The sequence below is a fragment of the Heterocephalus glaber genome, unplaced genomic scaffold (genome assembly GCF_053883595.1).
Source record: "Heterocephalus glaber isolate CG9 unplaced genomic scaffold, H.glaber_assembly_v1.0 deba00001733, whole genome shotgun sequence".
NCBI lineage: Eukaryota > Metazoa > Chordata > Mammalia > Rodentia > Bathyergidae > Heterocephalus > Heterocephalus glaber.
This window is the reverse complement of record NW_028258444.1, coordinates 8,700,480-8,724,852: the sequence shown is the minus strand read 5'-3', so window position 1 is coordinate 8,724,852 and position 24,373 is coordinate 8,700,480. Positions and strand designations below refer to the sequence as shown.

At 36.3% G+C, this 24,373-nt stretch overlaps 1 protein-coding gene across 1 annotated transcript in view; it reads left to right on the top strand.

The window, feature by feature from the left end:
- Slc2a13 (solute carrier family 2 member 13) overlaps positions 1-24,373 on the top strand; it is a 322,693-nt gene that overhangs the window by 32,558 nt on the left and 265,762 nt on the right. The window contains exon 2 of the mRNA XM_004855003.4: positions 17,562-17,721. Coding sequence (XP_004855060.1) covers positions 17,562-17,721 — 160 coding nt within the window. The remainder of the gene's footprint in view (positions 1-17,561; positions 17,722-24,373) is intronic.

Here is a 24,373-nt window from a genome sequence, read left to right as displayed (position 1 = left end):
CAAATACTAATGCCCCCAACTATACAAAACAAATATTAATGGACATGAAAAACCAAATAAGGACTAATACAGTTGTAGTGGGGGACCTCAATACCCCATTATCACAAATAGATCATCTAGACAAAAAATCAACGAAATACTAGAACTGAATCAAGCTTTTGAACAAATGGAGTTAATGAATGTCTACAGAGTGTTCCACCCCACAAAATCAGAATATACATTCTTTTCAGCTGCACATGGGTCATTCTCCAAAATAGACCACATGCTAGCTCATAGAATGTGATTAAGTAAATGTAAAGGAATTGAAGTTATTCCCTGTATATTATCAGACCATAGTGCAATTAAATTGGATATCAATAGCATAAGAAACCACAAGAACTTCACAAACACGTGGAAATTGAATAACACTCTCCTGAACAACCAGTGGGTCACAGAAGAAATTAAAGAAGAAATTAGTTTGTACAATTAAATGATAATGCCAGTACAACATACAGGAATCTATGGGACACAATGAAAGCAGTTCTATGGGGGAAATTCATTGCAGTGAATGCCCATACTAGGAAAACAGAGCTCAAATAACCTAATGCTGAACCTCAGGCTCTTAGAAAAAGAAGAGCAAGACAAGCCTAAAGCTTGTACAAGGGAGGAAATTATAAAGATCAAAGCAGAAATCAATGCATTGGAGACTAAGACAATACAAAAATCAATGAATCAGAGAGTTGGTTTTTTGAATGAATAAATAAAATTGATAAACCCTTAGCCAACCTTATCAAAAAAAGGGAAGAAAAGGCTCAAATCCATGCAATTAGGAACCAAAAAGGTGAAGTCACAACAGATCCAGCAGAAATCCGGAGGATCATCAATACCCTACTTTGAGAAGCTGTACTCTAATAAAATGGAAAACAGAAAAAATGGACAGATTTCTAGATACATACGAATTACCAAAGTTGAACGAAGAAGATATAAAAATTCTAAACACCCCAATTACAGTCAGTGAAATTGAAAACGTAATGAAAAATTCACCAACAAAGAAAAGCCCAGGTCCTGATGGCTTCACTGCTGAATTCTACAAGACATTTAGAGAGCTATTGCCACTACTCTTTAAACTCTTCAATGAAATTGAAAGGAAAGCAATACTTCCAAATTCCTTCTTGGAAGCAAGTGTTACCTTGATTCGAAAAGCAGAAAAAGAAAATTTAAAAGTCAACTCTGCTTTCAGAATTAAAACCAATGGCTAAACTAAATTTTATTTCATAGAATAATTTTTCACATTCCTAGGGGAAAAAAATTATTCTGACTAGTCATGTTTAAAAGAAAACTGTTAGGGAAAAAAAAACATTATAAGAAGTTTTCAGGTTTATCTTGTATATAAAATTTTTTCATAAAATCCTTGAGCGCAAAACTAACATTAATTATGCTCTGAATTTATAGAAGATTTTTTTTCTGTTTTATTTTTAATTGACACAGTTATTATATATTTGTGGGTGCCATGTGATAATCTGATACAAACATATAGTGTGTAGTCAAGGCAATTAGTATTTCTGTTTCAGTTTATCATGCTGCTGTTGTGATGTAGAGTAGATTTTTATGTGCTGATTTTTATTTGTTTTGTCTTTTGAGATGAGGTCTTGCTGTGTTACTTAGGCTGGCCTTGAAGTCTGGGAGTAGATACATATCACCTCAGCTGGCCTTTTGTTTTAATCTAGTGACATTGCTGAATGCTTTTATTCAGTTCCATTAACATTTCTGTAGCTGTTTATGTAAAAAATATGTATTTTATGGGAATGTGGATTTTTTCTTTTCTTCCAGGTCATACATGTTGTCTTGTGTAATTGCACTGATTAGAGCCTCTGATGACCAGTAGATGTAGGATAGCAGCACCTTGTCTTGTTCCCATGTCACATTGTATAGTGATGTTTGCTGTGAGTTTTTATCAAATGTAGCCTTTATTAATTTTTAGCTTGGTTTTTGAAAATCATGAATGGATGTTGGATTTCATTTAGCTCTTTGTATATTTATTGATATAAACCTAACACTTCTTTTATTTCTTGCAGTAATTAATGTTGTATTGGAAGTTCAATCTTGTATTACAGGGATATCAGTATGCATGTTTATGTAGATTTGGTTGGCTATAGATTTTAGGATTTTTTTCAAGTGCTATTTACTGGTGTAGGCCTTGTCCTGGCCTGTTTAGGTTCGGACCTGTCAAGAACTGTGAAGAGTAAGATACGATGCAGCATACAAGGAAGCAAATTAACCTACTTTAGTTTCCTTGATTCTGGTAGAAGGACAATATTCCAGGGTCAGAGTTGGATGGTTTATTCTGTGCAACAATAACAATATCCAGAACTGAGTTTCAGTTCCCACAGATAACATTTGTATACACAGTGGATTGTGTTATCACAGAAGATCCCATAAAAATTTTTTTAAAAATGGGCAGTAAGCGTATGTACTTTCTGGTAAGGAGTGACTGGTCACTGTCTTCAAGGCTACAGTCAGAACTAGTTTTACTTGGTACTCCACTGCTTTGAAACTTGTCAATTTGGTACTGGACATGTTTTGAAGTGAACATTTTGTCCCCTGTACTCTTCATTTGGTACTTGATGTGCAGTGCTCAGTGGGCAAATAGAACTTGTTGGTGTTATTTGCTTTGTGACTTCCTACCCTTTCCAGACAAAACTGGTACTCATGGTTTTCAGTATGCGTCAGGCCTTCTGATCCATTGCCATGGAGGGACCATCATGCCTTGCTTTTTTTTGGTACTGGGGATCCAACTCAGGACCTTGCACTTGCAAGGCAGGCAGTGGCACCACTGAGCTAAATCCAGGCCCCAATCATGCCTTGTTTTTGAGGGAAGCACTATTTCTCCCCCACGAAGGTATTTGCTTTGTGAAGATGTCAGGGAGGAGGGAGGAGCTGATTAGTACAGACTTGTACTAATCTGCGAGTTGTCTCCCAACACTGTATACAGAAGCTGTTCTAGCCCATGATTGGGAAATATCGTTTCTTTTTTGAAAGTTTAGAATGATTTGTTTGAAGAGGGCATTTTTCTTGGATGTTTGGTGGAACTAATTAAATGAAGCCATCTAGAGTTTGAATTGTCCTTATGGGAATAATTTTTGAACATTAATTCAGTTTCCTTAATTGTTATAGGACAATTCAAGTTTTCCTTCTTCCTGGATAAATTTTTTTTTCCAGGAATATGTCTTATTTCATTTTGGTTCTACATCTAAAAGAGTAAATTTTATGGTGACATTTATTGTCTTTTTCATGGCCCAGTTTTTGCAGTTAAATCCTTTCTTTTAATTCTTGATATTGATTATTTTAGGTGTCTTTTTCTTGACCAGCTTTTTCCAGATACTTCTGAACTTTAACAATATTTTAAAAGAATCAGTGTTCAGTTTTTGAATCCTCTGTTGTATGCTTGGCTGGTGTTTCATTAGTATCTACTTTTTAGTAACAGTTTCTTCTGCTCTTTAAGCTAATTTTCTTCTTTTCCTAAATTTTTCTGATGGATGATTTAGTTATGATTTTTATTTTCTGATATAAAAATTAAAACCATAATTTCCACTTAAATACCTTTTATTGAATCTTCAAATTATTAATATGTGTAATCAAGTTTTTATTTTTAAAATTTATTTATTATTTATTTATTTATTATTTTATTTATTTTTATTTAAAATTAAATTTTCCATATGTTTTACTCTTTGGCCCATGGATTATACAAAAATTATATGTCATAATTTTCAAATGGGTTTGTTTTGTTTTGGTAATTGTAACTTTTAAAATTAGTTTCTTGTATAATACTTTTGGGGTAGAAATCATGATCTGTAATATTTTAGCTATTTGCTGTATGTTGAGGACTGTTTTATGGGTCACTAAGATAGTTTTTGTAAGTGTTTTTTTAATTTAATGCATATTCTTCACTTGGAGGGTGTCGCGTTTATGAAATGGATGCATATCCCCTTCAACTGTATTAGTGACATCTGTATTTTTCATTGAGCCCTCCCTGCTACTTACTGACTTAGGTGTGTTGCTATGGCTCATTCTGCTGCAGAGCTTTCTATTTGTGTTTCTGTCAACTTTTGGTGTGTATTTTGGTCACACATAGAATTTAACTTTACATCACCTTGGTTGCTCTGATGTTCCGTGACCACCATGGGAACAATGGGCAGGTTTATTCCTAGGCCTTACCTCAGGACCTGCTATTCATAAAAAGTGTGGAATGTCCTTTTCTTTACCTTATCCCTTTCCTGAACAGTCTTACTGACGTTAAAAGCCAGGTGTATATCTACAGCCTGGGTGCTATTGCCAAGGAGACTCCACAAATAAACTAGATGGGTACTGGGGGCCGGCCACATCCCATGGCCACCTACTTGAGGGATACAGAAAGCATAAAAGACAAAGTTTTGCAGATCAGGGGTAGGGCGCTGGGAGTCAGTGCCTCAGTGAGGTTAAGACAAAGACCCTTCAAGCTCACCACTTATTGAGTACACATCAAAAGACACATCAGAGGGGGAGGTGACTCTGGAGCAGCTATGGTAGGTGCAGAAGACTAGGAAAAGAACAAAACATTCTTGTAAGGATTAAATATAAGTTAATAGGGAAGCTGAGTCTTCCCCTGAAGTGTGGGACTCTGACTTCTACTGCATTGTTCTGAAGAGTCAGGTCCTCGGGATGTTATCTTGCCCTGTGAGAATCATGGCTTAATGGGTCTTCCTTCTATGACCAGCCTGGAGGAAGTGGAATTTTCACATACCAAGGAGCCCTAAGGGCAAAGTATGCATAGGCTTCATACTCCCCTAGCTTTAATTCACAGATTGTGGGCCCTGACAGATGAGAAAATGAAACAGGTGGAGGCTGGACATGATGGCACAGGCCTGTATTCCCAGCCCTCAGTAGGCTGAGGCAGGAGGATTGTCAAGAATTTGAGGCCAGCCTGGGTTACATAGTGAGTTCAAGGCCACCCTGAACTAAGCAAGAACTTGTTTCCAAGGGGAAAAAAAACAAACAAAAAACTATGGGACTCATCACTGAGAAACAGAGGACAAACAAACTCCTGAGCTCTTAACCCATTAATCGTTAAAAACTTGATTTGTGTATTCTGTGGTAGTAAGGAATCTGAAAGCTGCTTTTGCTAAAAATAATGACTGTTCTCTTAGGCCTACAGATGACCAAGCTGGATATAGCTTGACGTCTTGGCTTTCATTGTACATTTCTTTTATTACTTTCAATCAGATACCTTCACAGCTCTACATATAGGACATGGTAATTACCTAGGGAGTGTTTGCCTAAAAACTGGTAATGTCAGGTTGATTACCCCAACCATTTACATAACCTATCTCATCGCCCTTCAGAACTGAGGACAACGAGATCAGATATTTACAGGGACGTTCAATTACCAGTGGGCACCAAAAGTCTCTAGTCATTGCCCCAATCTTACAGGTCACTTGGGTTTCCAGAAAAGCCTCCCCAAACTGAGACTGTCCCAAGCAGGAGTAGTCATCTCTTAAGGTCTAGATTAGTGATAAGGATGTCCCCCAAGGCCTCTGGCAAAAGCTGAACTGAGCCAGTGCCTGACCGGGCTCTGGGCCACTGTGTAACAGTGTGGGCTCGGACCCACTATTTAACACTGGCCTCCGTGCTTGCTTAGTGTTCCAGTCTCATCTTCATCATCGTCAGTGCTGTGTCTTCTTTGGCTCTTCAATCAATAATCCCTTCCCATTCTCTCTGTTTACTGACTCAGCCTAAGAAATCTGCCCAGCCCTCTCACTGACTCCTCCTGAAATGCTTTTCTGTAATGGCAGTAAGGGCCTGGCCAGGCCAGGTTGTGGGCCCCATTTCCCCTTTAGAGGGAGGGTTGTTGTCTCAGACCTCCTCTGATGCCATTAACATAGTCTGGTTAATGTGACTGCCTTAACTTTGTTTTGTTTAGACCTTTTCCTGTTTATCTTTTTCATCCTTTGCTTTCAGTCCTGTTCCTATTCCTTCAGGCTGGCATCCAACTCAGAAGCTCAAGTGATCCTTCTGCCTCAGCCTCCCTGAGTGTAGGTAAATAGCCATTATGCTCTTCCCTATCCTTTAAACTTGTATTTCTGGTACAAACAAAATGTAGATTTTAAATCTAGGCTGATTGGTTTTTAAAAATTGGGTACGTTTGATCCACTGAGGCATCCCAGCACAAGGGAGGCTGAAGCAGAAGTGTCAAGAGTTTGAGGCCAGCCTTGACTTTCTCCGAAAGTCATTTTACCTCATCATGTGTCACAGGGAATAACTACATCTGTCCTAGCTCTGTCATTGCCTTCAAGCTGTGGAGCAGACATAAATGATAATGCCATCATTAATGCCAGCTAATTTGGACCACAGCTAGATTCTGTTATGTGAGTCAGAGCTGCGGCTAGATTTACGAGTAGGGTGAAATGTTTATAAGCCATAGGTAGTAACACAGAAGTTCATTTTATTCAGCGTATTGTAAAGCCAATTTAAGAGAGATTATCCTGCCCCTTTCAGATTCATGTGGTTTGTTGATGAAGTATTTATCATAAGCCATATACTCAGATCCCATAGGAAAAGACATTTTGATCAAATGTAGTAAACTATTTCACTGTGCTGGGCATGGTCGCCCACACCTGTAATCCCAATCTAGGCTATGTAGTGAGTTCAAGCCCAGCTTGAACTACACAGCAAGACCCTGTGTAGTTCAGACTGGCCTGGAACTCCACGTAGCCCGGGCTGGTCTCATTCTTTCAGTGATCCTTCCTCCCTAGTGCTGGGATTACAAGCCTGCACCACCACACCTGGCCAGATCTAGCTTTCTTAATGATACATGATACAGAATTTCAGCTCCTCAAAGCAGACTTTTTGTTTCATTTTAGGATGGTAGTTTCTAATTCTTGCCACTATACTTTAACAAACTTTTTCATTTCTATTTTAAAAGTATCTTGGAAGACAAATGGAAAAAGTGTACATTGAGGTACATCCATTTTCTTGCATATAATTCATTTATCCTTCTTTATGGTACAGTAGTACTTCATTGTGTGTAAATGCCACATTTTCTTTATCCATGCATCTGTTGATGGACATATAGGCCACTTCCAAGATTTAGCGATTATGAAGTATGCTGCCGTAAACATGTATTACTATATGTATGCATGTATTACTAATGGTGTTTTTTAACTTTCAGGAAGTGAAATTGCTCATTTGAATGGAATTTCTATTTTTAGTTTTTTGAAAAATCTCCATACTGATTTCCATAATGGTTGTACTAGTTTACATTCCTGGGGCCAGGGATTTAGCTCAGTGGTTTCGCTGCCTGTTCACTGCTTGCTGCGCAAGCTCAAGGACCCAAGTTTGATCCCCAGTACCAAAAAACAACAAAACAAAACTAACATTCCCGTAATGTTAAGTGAAATAGACACACAAGCTTGAATATTATTGTTTCTCTTATATGAAAAAACCTAAAATATAAATAAAAAGCAAAATAAAAAGTAGGTAATAGGAAATAGGGAGATCTTTTGCAGAAGGGAAGGAGACCAAGAGAGGAGGGCGGGAGTAGGGAGGAGAGTGGAAGGGTATGCAAAAAGAATTAAGCTGTGTTATATACATGTACCAGCTCCCCATGATGAAAGTAATCATTCTGTAGTGCAAACATGTACTAATAAAAAAATTAAAAATTGAAAAAAGTGCACGTTGAGGGGTGGAGAGTGTAACTCAGTGTTGGAGTGTATGCTTGGCAAATGTGAGACATAAGGTTAGATTCCCAGCACAGCCCCTCCACCACAGGCAAACACACCCACCAACCAACCCCAAAGAAACGAAAAACAGAAAAAGCCTTTTCCTCCTGCATTTTCATTTTGTTAAGAACTAATACATTGTTTTCTTTTAAATCATAGGAACATTTGTGTGCCCTAGATGGAAAGATCATATTAGAAGAGGTTGAGAAGATGATAAGTATGTTGGTGGGTGGTTTGTGTGATTTTTGTCACTCTCCAAAACTCATTGGCAAGGGTCATTCAGTCCAAGTTTTAAAATCAAAGGAAATTGTTAGTGGAGATCTTTGGTAATTAAATTAGACATTATGTTGCTCTTGGAATCAATGTTTCTTTGAACATTACCAAAAATCAGTTGAAAGTTTTGTTTAATGGTTATTTAGGTATAGTATTCCAAGTCAGTTTAGCTGTTATTACCAAATACTGGAACTGAAAAAATACTAACTAATGCTTTGAGGTAGTTGTCAGGCAAGTCAAGAAATTTTATTTGTCCGGCTCAAGAAATCTTTTATTTAGAAAAGAAAGCACCTGTGAAGAATGAGTGAACACTCACTTACTCAACTTTGTGTCTATAATGCAGCCCAGGTGAGAGAATGGTCCTCTGAGCCTTTACACTGAAACTTCCCTAGCTTCACAGTCACTGTTAATGTAGGCTTGATTTAGAGATTGTTTAAAAATAGTCTGTGGGTGATCCGTGTTAGATTTTTTTTTTTTGGCAAATGGCTTTCACATACTTAACACCCGGAAGACAGCTTGGCAAGGTATAAAATACTTAGGTCAGGATATTTTCCCCCTTCAGTATCAGCAGTTGTTGCAATTTTGTGGGTAAGCTGTCATTTTCTTCCTGTCCTATGATTAGAAAATAATTTTTGTTGACCTTATAAATTATAAATTTTCCCAAGATGTGTCATCTCTTAGCTCCTATCCTGGGGCCCATTTATTTCTCTCATCATGGTTCCCTTTTTAACAGAATCTTTTATCATTTTAATTTCTTTTGCTTTCCATTCCTGAGAAAAAATCTCAAATTCAGGATCTATACTTCATATAGATTTCACTCAGCTTCATTTATGAATTTACTGCCTCCAGTATGGTGTTTATTTCTGTTACTATTTATATTTTTGGTATTAAATTGTTAGTGTTCTTATAGTACCTACCTATTTCTTTATGTAATTTCATTCCATTTTCTTTTGTTATGCTGATTCCTTCCTCATCTGTTCCTGGTATTTAGGCAAAGCCAGATACTCATTGAAGAACAGCTTTAGAAAAAATTGAGGAGTTTACTTACTATTTTTTTGTCATTTTATTTTTTCTACTCTAGTATTTCCTTTAATAGTTCCTTCTGTTTTACTCATCCACCCTTTATATCTATTGCATGAATATTTCTTCAGCCAAATTCTATTAATCTTATTCTGTACATATTCAGTGTACTTTTGTTTCATGGACATTTAATTATAATCTATACTAAGGTGATTCACAGCCTTTTAGCTCCTATTTAGGTTCACATTGTTTGTTATCCCTAGAGCATCTGCCTCTAGATGTCACATAGAGTTAAATATGACAAAGCACCATTTGTGTTCCTGCTTGCTGAATTCACTCCCCTGGGGAAAGGATAATGATTTCTTATTAACCTTTGTGCATTCCATTTGTCAGGTGTAAGAGCACACACCTTCTGCTTGTATAGCATTTCATACCATTATCGTACCTTTATATCCTCTTCTACACTTAGGAAATTTCTTATGTATATATTAATTCATTTGCCATCTCAACCGATCAAGAAATTCTGTCCAGGGCCGGGGATTTTGGTTTTGCCGCCTGCTGCGCAAGCGCAAGGATCCGAGTTCAATCCCTGGTACCAAAAAAAAAAAAAAAAAAATTCTGTCCTCTTCAGTGTTTTATTATTATTATTAATTTTTTTGTGATACTGGAGATTAAATCCAGAGCCTTCACACTGACCTACATTCTCAGCCCTTTAAAGAAAAAAAAAAAATTTTTTTTTTTAAAGACAGAATGTTGCCAAGTTGCCCAGGCTGGGCTCTAATTTGTAATCCTCCTGCCTCAGCTTCATAGAGTGCTGAGATTACAGACATGTGCTATCATGCTTGGCTCTTCTCTGTATGCTTTAGCTGCCCTCTACCATCTGTGTTCTCCAGGAACACTGTCCCTTTTTATGACATGCTGCTTCTTTGTGACTAAATTTAATTTAATTTGTGGATGTTCTCCCACACAGCTGATATCTGAAAGTTTTAGGCTTCCCATTTTAATGTGAAGAAGTAAATGATTATATAAAGTATGTGTATAAGAACATTGAAATATTATACTGCTATTTAAAAATGACTTTGTTCTGCAAAGGTGCCAAACTATTATATGTAGCTATGGAGGGATGTGTTGTTTGGCTTTTTCCTTTGCTCCGTGAAATGAGTTGTTCCTTAATTGCTTTGCAGACAGCTTAAAAGGCAACATCTTATACTCAGCTTCTTGTATTTGCGGTATCTGCTAGCTAATGTTAGAAGTTTGAGATGCTGTTTTGGAAAACAATAAGTAATACCTCAGTTCACAAACACTTCTGTTTGCAAACAAAAGTTTTCCGTGGAACTTTACTTTCTTTGGCAGCCTCTGAATCAGGTGACAACACAACCACTGCCATCTTCCCCACACAAACCCTCTTCCCCAAAATTGTAAAATAAATTAAGTTTGTAAACTGAGGTACCGCTGTATTTTTCAAGAGAAGGAAAATGCCTGCAGCATAATGAATGAAAACTACAGACTTGTGGAAAAGACACTGAAAGTTATAACCACATTTAATGAAGTTATTTATGGATGAATAGAGGTGATTTTTAGTTGTCTTCTTACCTGTGGTTTCCAGATGTTTTCTAATGAATGTTAGTTTTAGTTTATAGCCAGTCAGTTAATACCAGTTTAAAAGAATATACGTATCCCATAGTACTAATTAATAACACTTAAGTGCATACAGCATGCCAGAGCCTGGGCTTGACACTTTGACAACCCGAAGCACAGAAGATACGTGAGAGAGGGTTATTCTGTTACCAAACTTGTAGTCTCCTTCGGAGAAAGGAATGTGATAGTCTGTAGTAAGATGTTACCAGTAAAGATAAAAGATATGGACAGATCGGTAGAATATTCTGAAGTCATGTGAAGGGAGAGGTCATGGTAGCCCAAAGGTTTCACCAGCTGGATGCTGATGACTTGCTTTTTTAAGTGCTTCCTAAGACTGTGGAACATTAACAATGTTCCCCAAAGGCAGATCTGTCACATAACCTGACTCTTCTGTTATGGGAATTTTGTATTGCATTTGGAACTTATTACACTTTGAAGTTGCTCAGCATCTTTTGTGAGTGTCTTAAACCTTTTCAGAAAAGAGTGAAAACTGAATTCCAAGTTGTGTTACCAACCTGGTGCTACAGACACTCTACTGTTTAGACGAATGCATACCAGCTGTGGCCAAGATACCCAAAGGAAAACAACTGCCATGAGGGGTACTTTTCCTTAGACAGATTGTGTTTCTTTTTATTAAAATTCTTAAGAAATGATGAGGCAGTAATTTGCAGAATGAAATTAGGACATCATAAGCCTTGTGCGTGAGGCATTATTATTAGCAGGTAGCTTCATACACTTCTAAGAAGCTAATTAGTTGCTGCTTGGCTTATCATGCTGAGAGGTGCCGTGATTCATGGGTATTAAGCCATAGCAACAGGTTATTTGGTTATGAAATTACTTATACTTCTGACTCAGGGCCTTTAAAAGGGCTTCCAGCAGTTCCTGAAAGCCAACTTCTGCACTCAGGAGCACTTTGTGCTGTTCAGATGGTGAATCCGCTCGACAGCATGGCAGTGTGGGCATTCTTTAGCACTGTGGCATCTGACTTGACTTTTTCTGGTGAAACTCTGGAAGCTAAACATGATAATGAATTTTTGTTGGTGCAAACTGATTATTTTGTAAGAACTTAAATGTTTCATCCATATTAGAAACAATACCAACACAGATTTTTGTGGTTATGTTTACTTTAATAAGCTGCTGAGTAACTTGTAACAACCAAATTCCTTATGTTAATTTGATTTATGAGTTTAATATGGACTATTAAAACTTTGGTTTTTTTTCACTAAATATTTTATTTGGTTAGTGATTGGAATAGGGAAATCAAAAGCTCTATAACAGTCTTACAAACTTAATCATTATGTACGTTTTTGAAACCCTGTGTTTTTAATTGTGGGGATCTGATATGATCATCTTTGCATAATGAAAACCAAAGCAAAAATGTGAGCCTTGATGCATTTTCTTTCTTTCTTGCGCTTGCGAGGCAGGCAGCAGAACCACTGAGCTAAATCCCCGGACCTACATTTTCTTTCTTTAAAACAGATACAGATTAGTAACTGGAAAGTTCTTGTTCATTCATTTGAATGCTCCTGTAGTTTCTTTAAGTCTAGGGCTCAGTTATACAAATACATGATAGCGATTTAAAACAGAGCTTAAAGTTTAGTGGTAATACTTAATTGTCCTTCATTAGGACAGTGATATTTGTCTAGGAACATATTTCCTTTTGTTTCACCAAATGCAAAGGTGATTTTGGGATAACATACCCTTAATATGTAATATTTTTCAAAAGTGAGCTTAATGTTTAGAAATCCATAAATTATGTCTTGCAGGGATTGCCTTCATTAATAGCAAGCAGAATTAACAGGGCCTTCACATAAGTGTATTGGATCAAGATGAGTAAACATGGAATTTATTAATTCTCCTGGCTCACCTAGCAGTTTTAAGGGTGTAAATCTGTCTAGCTTAAGATTTTATATTCAGTCATACTCAGTTTTTTGTTTTTTTTGTTTTGTTTTTAACTAATTGGACCAAGCTCTTTAACATGATACCTGGTGGCAGGAGGTCACATGGCAGGCAGTAGGGGCAAGGAAGAGAGAAGACCCTTCTTGCCTCTGGAAGTTAATATGCACTAGAGTGGGCAGTAGAGCCAAAATAAAGTGTTTCTGAGACATTTCTAAATGGTGACATTCTAAGCAGAGGCCCAGCATATAGTCTGTGAGTGGTACTTAACAAAGTTTGGCCACTTGAAGCTGTGAGACCCACCCTGACATCTGTGGGACTTTCTGAAAACCTCTTTTATGTCTGTTTCTGAGAGTGGATTTCTTTATCTTTCGGAGAAAGTTATGTATAATATCTGTTTGGCCTGCCTATCCATAGGATGCTTCTTCATAATAATATAAATGATTAGCATAAAAAAGCCTTTAAAAGAAGCATATGGTGTTTGATGGCAAGGTAGGTGCTTGTTCTTCATCTCCCTTCTTATTTTCCCCTTCTAGCAGTCCCTTAAATGGTAGACTTTTCAGGACTCCTTGGCGTTCTTCTCATCCTCCATTTCTGAGTGGTCTTAGCCATCAGAAGTGTGCAGTATCGCACACACTCTTTTGGGTTCTAGATATTGTGTAACATCCAAGCTTTACCTGGCCTAGTTGCAGTTTGAAGTTGCATTAAAAGAAATAGAGTTTAGCTACTGAACGCATTTGAAAAGCAGCACTCCCTCTCATGTCTCTTGGAGAAGATAATAGCATGTAGGTTATAACTCGGCAGTAGGTTAAAATCTGTCACCAGGCAAGGCACAGTCTTTTTGTGACAGGCTCCTATTTTCTCCAGACTCACCTGAGACTCTTAAATGCAACTCTTCCCAGTCATTTTTCATCTGAACTTCTTCCCATAAACTAGATCTTTTGCTCATGATTTTTGCTGCTCTTATCTTTTTTCTGTGATCAGTCTTGAATGATCCTTTAGTACACCCACTTCCTCTTTTATACTATTCAAAGGCTTTTGAGTACCAAACTCTTTAATTGGGCTTCCAAGTTCCAGGTTGGTCATGCCCATCTCTCAGCAGGATGCATTTCTTCCTGCTCAAGGCCTTTGCCTAAGCTGGTCTGATTGTCTATGTATGTCCCTTAGTCTTTGACCAGATCTCATCTTAAATATGAATTCTTTATCCAGGGCCCCTGTGACTCTTCATGCTGTGGGCTTATGTTTCTCATACTTCCCAGAGACCCTAAGGTCCGTGAGGACAGAAAGTCTCTCTCCTACAGCACCCTCTCCATAGTGCTTAGTGTTCTCTAAGTACTCACTGATTAATGGATGAGGCCATCATGGTTTAGGGGCTCTCTGCCTCTCATTTCATTTCCACATACAATCTACCTCACACTTTCTCTTTATCCCTGATGAACCCCATGTTATCTCGTATTTTTGAAAACTCATGGTGGTTGTTTGTCCAAAACAGACCACCCAGCCTTTCCTAACTACCTCTTGATCGTTGTCTGCATGCAGGGGTTGTCAGTGTCATACAGTGGAACCCAGTGGATAGCTTTATTACCCTAACTGTGTTATTTTCAATTTATTCATTTAAATGTTTTTATAAATAGGGCTGTGTTTTGCCTTCTTCACAGCAGAGAATCTGTTTTATTTATACTCATAATATACTCAGCCCCTGACACAGGTTGAGCTGAATTGAAAAAGTTGAGATGCCTCATAACTTGCGGGTCTTACTGTCTGTTTTCTGTATTTGAGACACAGTTTTAAGTGCCTTACTCTGCTGATTCATTGAATCCTCTGAACCTCTATGAAGGAGTTTTATTCTTCCTGTTTTAGAGAGACAGAACTGGATACCCAGAAAGGTTTTTACTTAACCAGCCGATAAGTGGCAGGGCTGGAATTGAAATCCACTGGTTTCCAAGCCTACCCTCCTCTGATGATTGATCAGTAAAATCTCTGCCTTTAAGACTGGTTGTGGGAATCTGTCAGGTTTAAATTCGGATTCTTCAACTTATTGTATGCCCCGGGGTGAGATGCTTCCCTGTGAAATGGGGACAGTTACATACCTGTAATAGGAATGTGCTGAGGATTGAATAAGTTAATCAGTTCATATAAACTGCATAACGAAATGGAGGCAGTGGTGGCAGTGTTAATTTCATGTGGACATTCATTGGACAGAGATCTTTTGGGGTTCTTTGCAACTCTGAACACAGTGCCCTGACTTTTTATAGTTCCTCAGTCTTTTTTCTTTGCCATTGTTGACTAGGGCCCAAGCACATGTCTCCATTTTGTGGCAAGTATAATGTAAGGATTTTGTGTTGCCTTACATCACTGTCCTCATTTCCCATGCTCAATTCTGAGGGTTAGCTGGCTGAATAAAGATGATCTCTAGCTAAAGAAGGCAACTGAATTCTTGCCTCCATCTAGACCAGTGTGGAAAAATAAATTCACATAATAAATTATTGTTTGAATTTTGAACATGTATTGAGATGTTCTAATGTTAAAGAAACTAAAGAGACTATCTAGTTAACTTGTCAGTATTTCTAGCAGATGTTTCTTTTTTCCAAGGCATTTTAGGGTGGTCTATACTGATAAGTAGTGAAATGGAAATTTTCAGCTGTTTTAGTGATGATTTAATTAAAGACTATTCATTCTGTGTCCACTAACACTTGTTTATTATTGTGATACTCATAAAATCATAAATGCATTGATAGGTACTATAGTAGGATATAACAGTGGTGGAAAATGCAGAGTGTGTAGTTCTCAGGTTTAATGGTCTGACCTGCGTACCATTTAGCAAGTACTTATAAGTAGGTCTGTAACAATATAGTGAATTTCTCAGATGTAAATACAGTTTGCATTACTATCTGACCATTTATTTGGTTTACTCAGAGATGGAAAAAAGCAAATAAACACAGAGTAGAACTTATATAGGTAAAATTGCAGACTATGGTGGTACCAGGAGGGTTCACAAAATAAATACTGAGGTCCAAAACATTGGATCAAGGTGAGACCGGCTCTCACTTACACAGGGATATGAGCTGGCCTTGGTAGTGCTCTAATGCCAGCAGTCTGGGAAGCTGATGCGGGGGCTCTAAAGTTCAGGCATAACCTGGACAACTACCAACTTTATGAAATCCAATTCCAAAGGAAAAAAAGAAAAATTCTGGCAATGTAGCTTAGTGGGAAGGCCCTGAGTTCAATACCCAGTACCAAAAGAAAAAAGGAGGTGGGTGGGGGAGTGAAAGACAGTAACATGGTTTGTATTGGCCACTAATGAAAACAAAGCTCAGTAGATGGATGGGGGATATAGCTCAGTGGTAGAGCACTTGCCTAGCATGTACAAGGTTTGAGGTCAATCCCCAGCACTGCAAAAAGAGAAAGGAAAAAAAATACAAGAAATCCAATTGTTGAGAGCACAGTTATTACCACTGTTGCTGTTAAGTAGTGAAGTATCTTCTATTGTAATAAATGTGACAGGTGGTAGCTTCAACAGCTCTACCATGGAAAATAGCATCAGGTTTCTCAGTGCTGCTTCCTTCAATACTGAGTATATTTTTGGCATCATAAAGGCCAATTCATTAAAAATAAATCTAAATGGGTCCATTATTGATATTTTAGCTAAATCCAGGGGTTGATTTATAATATCCACAGTTAAAAGGATTAAATTTTTATAGCTACTTATTTTTCCACTGAGGTTTTGGTATTGATTAGATATTTCTTGTAGGTTGAGTAGTCAGATATCTATGGAAATTTAAGGTGCCGTAGAGGAATGAATGAGATAAAGACCAGAGGGCTGAAGTTTTCTGTAAGAGACCATTTTGGATTGGACCAAAGTTCTGTATCATAGAAGTAGTGTTTATAAAATAACATGGAGAGTACCAAGAAGATTGGAAGATTTCTAAAAAATAGGTCCATCTCATATTTCTCTGGTTTTCTACTTAGTCCATCTGCTATGAGTAAGACAAGGGCTTCTTTTTTTTAAAAAAGGCATGTAGGTGATTCTAGTCACTAATGTAGTTAGAGCAACTGCCAGAGATTATGCTGTATTTAAATAGTAAAAAATTAAAGCCAATATAACCAAATATACTTCAGCCACAAAACTATTTAGTCTAAGATCATCTATTTTTGAGAATCATTAATTCCTTGATGAATTGTTTAATGTAGGCTGTTTCTCAAGTGTGTACCTAGCCAATTGAATAGATTGACTTAATATGTACTTCTTACTAGTGAACTAATGTAAAGGCTGATAAATCTGCTGGAGATGGTGAAATTGAGTAGTTAATATGTATTCTGGGATAATTTTTTATTCTCACCATTGCCTGGTTACATTTCCATACAGACTAAAAATAAAGTCTTTAGGGGCCGGGGATTTAGCTCAGTGGTTTCGCCGCCTGCTGTGCAAGCGCAAGGGCCTGAGTTCGATCCCTGGTACCAAAAAAAAAAAGAAATAAAAATATTGTCTTTAGAAGAACATTTTTGTATTTGTATTTTTAGTTTTTAAATAGTTCTAGTTGGGTGTGGTAGCACATTTTAACCCAGCAGCCTGAGAGACTTGTTTCCAAACCCAGCATGGGCAACAACTTAGTGACTTAGTGAGTTCTTGCCTCAAAAAAAAGAGCTGGGGATGTAGCTCAGTGCAAAGGCCCTGGGATAAACCTTGTCCTGAGAAGAAAAAGAAAAAAAGAAACCACAACACATTTAAGCATTGTAAAGTTATCTTAGGTCTGTAGAGGTACATTTATTAGTCTTTCAAGTAATAATGTGAAAAATGATACTAAGACTGGTATCTCACACACTTATCTGCAGTGGCCTCAAATTAGTTATAAACAAAATCTTTAAATATGTGGTAATCTTTATTTAAAGTAGGAAGCCAAGCCCACATATTTATGTTTGTGTCTTTAACTAGTGTTAATATTTACAGCAACAGTAGAAATCTTGAGTAAATGTGTCCTGTTCATTTTTTTCTCTTCCTAGGCATTGCTTCTATGACAGTGCCAGTGTATATTGCAGAAGTCTCACCGCCCAATTTAAGAGGCCGATTAGTCACTGTCAACACCCTCTTCATCACGGGAGGGCAGTTCTTTGCAAGTGTTATCGATGGAGCCTTCAGTTATCTCCAGAAGGATGGATGGAGGTTTGTAAATAATTCTTATATTGAGTTTTTCAAATAATGACTTTGAGAAATTGTGGAAAAAAATTGAGAAATCACAGGCAAAAATTATAACTGGATATTTTGAATCATTATAGTTATGTGGGTGGCATTCAGCAAAATTGAAAGTAGACAAGAAGCTGATACTTATTTTAATGATAGACAAGGAACCTACCATTAAGAATTGATATTTACAGGATTTTTTAGCATTTAGGTGACATTTCTCACACTATGGGTAGTCTTTTGCAATATTTGTTTAAAAATGAATGTAGTAATAAATATGCATGGAGTTCTGGAATTATATGAATGATTGACAAGCTGTTTATGAACTACAGATATATCATCCTTGGATTTAGGAAGACACATTCTGATTTGAAAGAAACCTAAGTTTTGAAGATACCGATTTAGTTATATAAAAAAGATATACTGTATGTGTAAGTTTAAAATAGACAACATATTGTATATATTATTGTTTGGCTTATTATGAGTCAAAAGAAATTATAAAAGTGATATTATAAAATCATTAAAATAAATTTAAATGGAATATTGTGAAAATATTATTGAAGCTTAAAGATAGGTGTGCTGGATTTTGATTTCCTGCATCAGTCATTCAAAACAGCAGATTTGTATAATTACTCCAAATAAATTTAAAAGCCACACTAAGTTACACAGTATTTTTCAAGTTGCTTCCTCACCACTGTTTACTACAACACATGTTTATTCAGCTTCTACTGGGTCAACACTAGGAATAGAATATAGAGCAAGATGGAATGAAGCTCTTGATTACATGCATTTATTAATTAATTGTTTTTACTTTACCTTAGAAGGATTTGATATAATGGGAATGTAGGGAATTAAACTTCTATGTGAACAGCATGATTTTCCATAAAATGTAGGATGAGCTCCTGAAGTCTTGAGCAGTTTCTATAGAAGTCATGTGAGAAGTCTTCGAAGCCACTGAGGGCTGAGCACATGCCTTTGTCAGGACCCTTAGGCAGGACACAGGGATCGATCACAAGGCGTGGCTGTGTCTGCAGACTAGGCCACCTGTTTATCTTTATACTCAGTCTTTGCTAAAGGAAGAAATTGCTGAAAAATTGAAGGAGGAGGAAAGTTCATCTTTCTTTTTTACTCTGTAGATGGAGAGAAAGAGGAAAGTAATTGTTAGGTTGTTAGCATAACCTGGTATTTTGAGTTTTTCTTGAAAATTTAACTGAAGTCAGTTAATCCTTAAATCTACATGTCTTTAAAAGTCTGAAATCATCTAACATTTTATTTAAAATTTCACATAACTTTATGATTTTATAATGTAATGTAGTATAGATATATATTTAGTATATAACATATTGAGTGGATAAAGTACCTTTCTCACTTAAGGACAGCAACTTAAATATTTCTTCTCACTGGGCAAGGTGGTGCATGCCTGAAACTCCAGCACTGGGGGAGCCAAGGCAGGAGATTGTGAGTTCAAGCCCAGCCTGGACTGTGTAGGAGACACTGTCCTCCCCCTCCCTTCAGAAGAATAAATCTTTTCTCAGTACTGGTTAGGAGAGTGAGAAAGATCGTACAGTAATGAAAATAAATTTCTAAATGTGGGGTATCTGTGTAGAATTGGCATTGTTTGGATGAGCCTTAGACACTTTCCAGAGGCCCGGTGGCAAAGGCATTGACCTGGATTCAGATCTCTTTTCTACCTTTTGAATGTTGGCATGAACCTGGTACAGATCACTTTACCTCCTCTAAGATTTATTTTTCTACCAAAAATACATTATAATATTGTTATGGGACCTAAATTATTACATATAAAGTATTCAGCCCAGGGTTTGGCATATGGCAGATACTTAAAAAATAGTACATCACATTGTTATTTACTTTTCTGATGAATGAATCAAAAATGAGGGCTATTATTATAGGTGAGGGAAGTTGCTTCTGTTTTCTTTCTTTATGAAACTAGGACTTGGATAGAGCAGAGGCCTAGAAGAAAAAAAAAATTTAAATGCCCAAAGTGCTGTAGGAAATTAGGCAAACACTCAAGTCAGCAAACGATTTCTACATAACCAGGTGGCTACAGATGAAATTGGAGACATTCATCTTGGTAAAGTCAATTAGCATGCTTGTGTGTATTTTTCCTATATTACTGGAGAGCTCAGGGGTTTAAAAAAAAAAAGAAAATGGTGGAACCAGGGCTCATACTCACTAAGGCATTTGTAGCCAGTTATATTGAACTCCACTTATTATTTGTACAGATTCACACTTAACTATGTATACATGCAAACACACTTAGTTCTTTAACAGGTAAATTTTCTGTGAGCTACTGTCTTTCATTATTTAGCATCCTGAGCAGTATTTAACCTCATCTGACCCCTGGGCTGATACAAATGTGATTATAAGCAACTGAAGATAGAAATGCTACCTGAGCATTAGCTTCAGATGCTGGAATTGTCAGTGAATATAATTTATTCATATTTATAACAATGGATAATTTACCACTTTTGTGGCCATATGTTTCCAAACTCCTAAAGCAAATGTGGGTCTAAATATTTTATGTAAAATTTCTTTTTCATACTTATATCTCTGTGTATCTTAAACTAAGATGTCTCCAACCTAAGAGTTTGAATATTTTAGTAGTTTAGTTTTTATTTTCATTTTTTACTTTTACTGCTCTGACACTCCAGGTTACTAACATTTGATATTATATTTTGTAGTCAGTATCTCTGATTTCATGGCTTACATTATAGTGATGACCAAGTTTAGAGTCAACTAGTAAATATCATTTGCATCTGGGCAAAATCTTGAGAGGTTAGTAGACCTGGCTTATTCTCATTTTTAGATTTAAAAATTTGATGCTTAGAGAAGTTAAATATTTGCATGGGACCACATGTTCAGAGACCACTGAGCCACAAGTGATTCTGAGATTCCTCGGCAGAAGTTTAGAGCTGACTCTCCTTATTCAGAATCTAACCATTGTCTTTTGCTTGCTCTGCTACCAAGAGTTTGTAACCTAAAAGCCAAAAGTATCCATGATTTTTACAGTGGTAATTACACTCCAACCTGTGGAAGATGACACTCAATGACAGAAATGCTTCTTAGATTTTGATGTTATGGAAAGGCTATACCTTCTGTGCCAGATAAGTCAAGGTTTCTGTTCTCTTATTGTTTGGATGGCATAGAAATGATTTTTCTTTTTTTTTTTTTTAACATTGGGAATTGCATCCAGAGCCTCTCATATTGCTGAGCTGAGCTATATCCACACCCCTTTTTAAAAACTTTTATTTTGATAGAAGGGTCTCACTAAGTTATCCAGGCTGGCCTTGAACTTGTGATTATCTGGCCTCAGCCTCCTGAGTAGCTGGGATTAAGGATGTGTGCCACCATGCCCAGCTCAATAAATTATTTTCTGTTCAACAAAAAGATACCTTATGTGCCTTATGTTTCAGGCACAGTGATAGGGAGGGACATTCTAGGTGCAGTACAATTTTCAAAGGCCTTGCAGTCCAAAACAGTCCGTTATGCTTGGATGGCAGTGAGAAGTTGGAGCAGCGAGGTGGGGCTGTGATGTTGGCTGGGAGTGGGTGCGGGGCCTTGGGAAGAGGAGTCTTCGTGGTTGTGGACAGAAGTCCAGTCTGTTGTTTGCCTCCCCCTTAAAGTTCATTTGTTTTTCTTTCCCATTCTTTTCAAATAACCCATTTGGTTTGTTTATTTGGAGTCTCAGAATAATTTTTAACAAACCAGTATTATTTTTGGATAAATGAATTGATATGCCTCCTTCCATCATCATATTTTATAATGTATAAAACCATGTCACTAAGAGTTTTTCGGAATGTTATTTGAAAGGGGATGCTATTTGTAAATAAATGTACACTGGAGACAGTGTGTGTAAAACTTAGTGCTGATCAGTGATACTTGGCTGTGTGTGAAGTATAGAATGTGAAGCCATCTCAGTCTTAAAAGTTGATGCAGCCACCATTTTAAGAAAGATGGATTTGGATAACATATTAATTGGAGGTTACCATTTGATTACAGGCAAATATCTTAAAAGGTATTTGTAATTTTGTTATTAATTGAATTAAGACATAGGACTATTTATCATAAAGATATCTAGTGTACCTTGCTTTCACAGCATATGAGTTGATTTGTCTAAGCTCTACTATCCTCACATGGCTAATGTTTCTGCAATTGTAGAGTGTTATTGTAAAGATCAAATGAGATAGTGGCTGTGAAAATACTTAAAAGCCTTTAAATGATACTGGATATCGTTTGCTGCGATTTTCAGAAAGCCCTAGGTTCAGCCTCTGTATCCTGTATCTAAAGCTGGCAAGAAAAATTACCCTCACTGTCAGATATCTCATATTTCCAGGTTAAAAAGTAAACATAGTTTGGTGATGGCAGAGGCTTGTATAAGACTAATCCCTCTGTAGATGAGCATTAGCCACTTAACAGTTTACCCTGAATGTCACTTGGGCAGTGGGATTATTTAGGCACTGACCATCCTGAGTGACACCTGGGCAGATGTCATTTCCATCAGTTGGTTCTTTTGTGGAATAAATTTGATAAAACTGTCATTTTATGTTTTCTGATATATTATCTTATAAAAATTAATTTAAAAATACACAATTTTTGGTCATCCTGCTTTTAAATAATTGGACCAGTAAGTGGGTAAAAATCGTGAACAAAATGCTTACAAAGCAAACAAACTAGTAACACAAGCACACAGAGGATCTTCAGAGTGGAGAAAATATTCAATATGATAGTATGTGGTAGACACATGTATTTATACCTTTGTCCAACTCATGGATCTTTTAATATCAGTAGTGAACCATAGTGTACATTGTGGACTGGTGATGTGCTAATGCGTATTTCTAAGTAGACTGATAAATGAAGGTTGCATGTTTTTATCCGTAGAAAAAAACCACAAGAATATATATTAAAAAGAAATAGCTAAGGAGCCATTATGAGAATTAAGATAGAATACTTAAAGTAGTTGAATAAGCTGAGGAAAGACAAAGCAAAAACAGGATTAAATATCAGGTGAGACAAATTGAAGGCAAATAGTAGATGTACTATTTTAAATATCATTATAGTAACATTTATATTAACATAAAAATTATCGTTATGTAACAGAAATAAGACACATTCTTTACTGTTGTGGATAGGTTGAAAGTAAAAAGTAGGAAAAGATAGAGTACACAAAGTTAAGCACTGTAAAAGAAACAGATGTGGCTATATTAGTAATTATACAGTGAGATTAATTTTTTCATTTATACTACTAGTTTATCTTAGGTTGTTGAAAAGAAAGTTTTGTGTTATTATCTGTTCATTCTTTGTAACAATCTTTTTGTCAGTGTGTTGTACTCTGAGTAACTATTTTGAAGATAATAATACACAGCATATTAACGATTTTTTAATTTTGTTATGAAATTTTTGTTTTTTCATAAAATAAACAGAGGAACATTTCATAATGCTAAAAGAGCCAATTCATTAATTATGATAAATGCACTGTACCTAGAGAGCTTCAAAATGGATAAATCAAAAATTAGCAGTTCGTGGTTACCCAGGTAAGAATGTACAGTACTTAAAACTGCTTAAAGTGGTAAATTTTATTTAAATTTACAATAAAATAAAAAATTAGAAATCAGGGGAAAACAGACAAATACAGGCTCTTATCTAGATACTTTAAAATTTTTCTTCGAACAGAAAGTAAAGTTATGGAATAACCTGCATAACACTGTAAGTTGCTTGTCAGCATTGATATTTATAGACTGCTACATCCAAGAACTATTGCAGTACACATTCTTCTTCAAGTTCATAGTAGACATTCTCCAGAATCGACCAGATCCTGGCCATAAAATGTTAATACATTTTTGAATGAATTAGAAAATGAAACTTTATAGAATGTGTCCCCTGACCACAGCAGAATTAAATTAGAAATCATATACAATAAAATAGCCAGAAAACCCCCAAATATTTGAAAATTAAATTATGTATCCTAAATATCCTATAGATCTAAGGGAAAATAAGGAAAGTAATTTTAAACTAGGAGAAAATACACCAGAATTTGTGAAATGCAGCTACAATAGTGCTTAAAAAGTATATAGCTTTAAAGTGATTATATTAGAAAAGATGGAAGATTTAAAGTCATGACTGAAATTTCATGTTAAAAATATAGAAATATATTAGCAAATTAAAACCAAAGAAAACAAGGAATGAAATAATAAAACGTAGAAGTTATGACTTTTAAAGAAAAAAAAAGATAAAAGTTCAGATTGTCAATATTAAGAATAAAAGAGACTGTGTCATTACTGTAGGTGTTACAAGGATAATGAGGGAATACTATAAACAACTTTGTACCAATAAACCCAACAAATTACTGTAGATGAAATGGATTTATTATCTGGCAATCACAATTTACCAAAAATGGCCCAAGCAAAAATGGAAAGTCTGAGAAGCCCTGTATTTATTAAATAAACTGAATCCTTATTCATAATACACCTGTAAAGCAAATTTCAGGCACAGATAGTTTCACTGGTGAATTCTATAAAGCATTTAGGCCTTGTACATGACAGGCAAGTGTTTTACTGTTGAGCTGCACCCTCAACCATAATGCGAGTGAACGTTATACTGAATGAAAGAAGCTAGA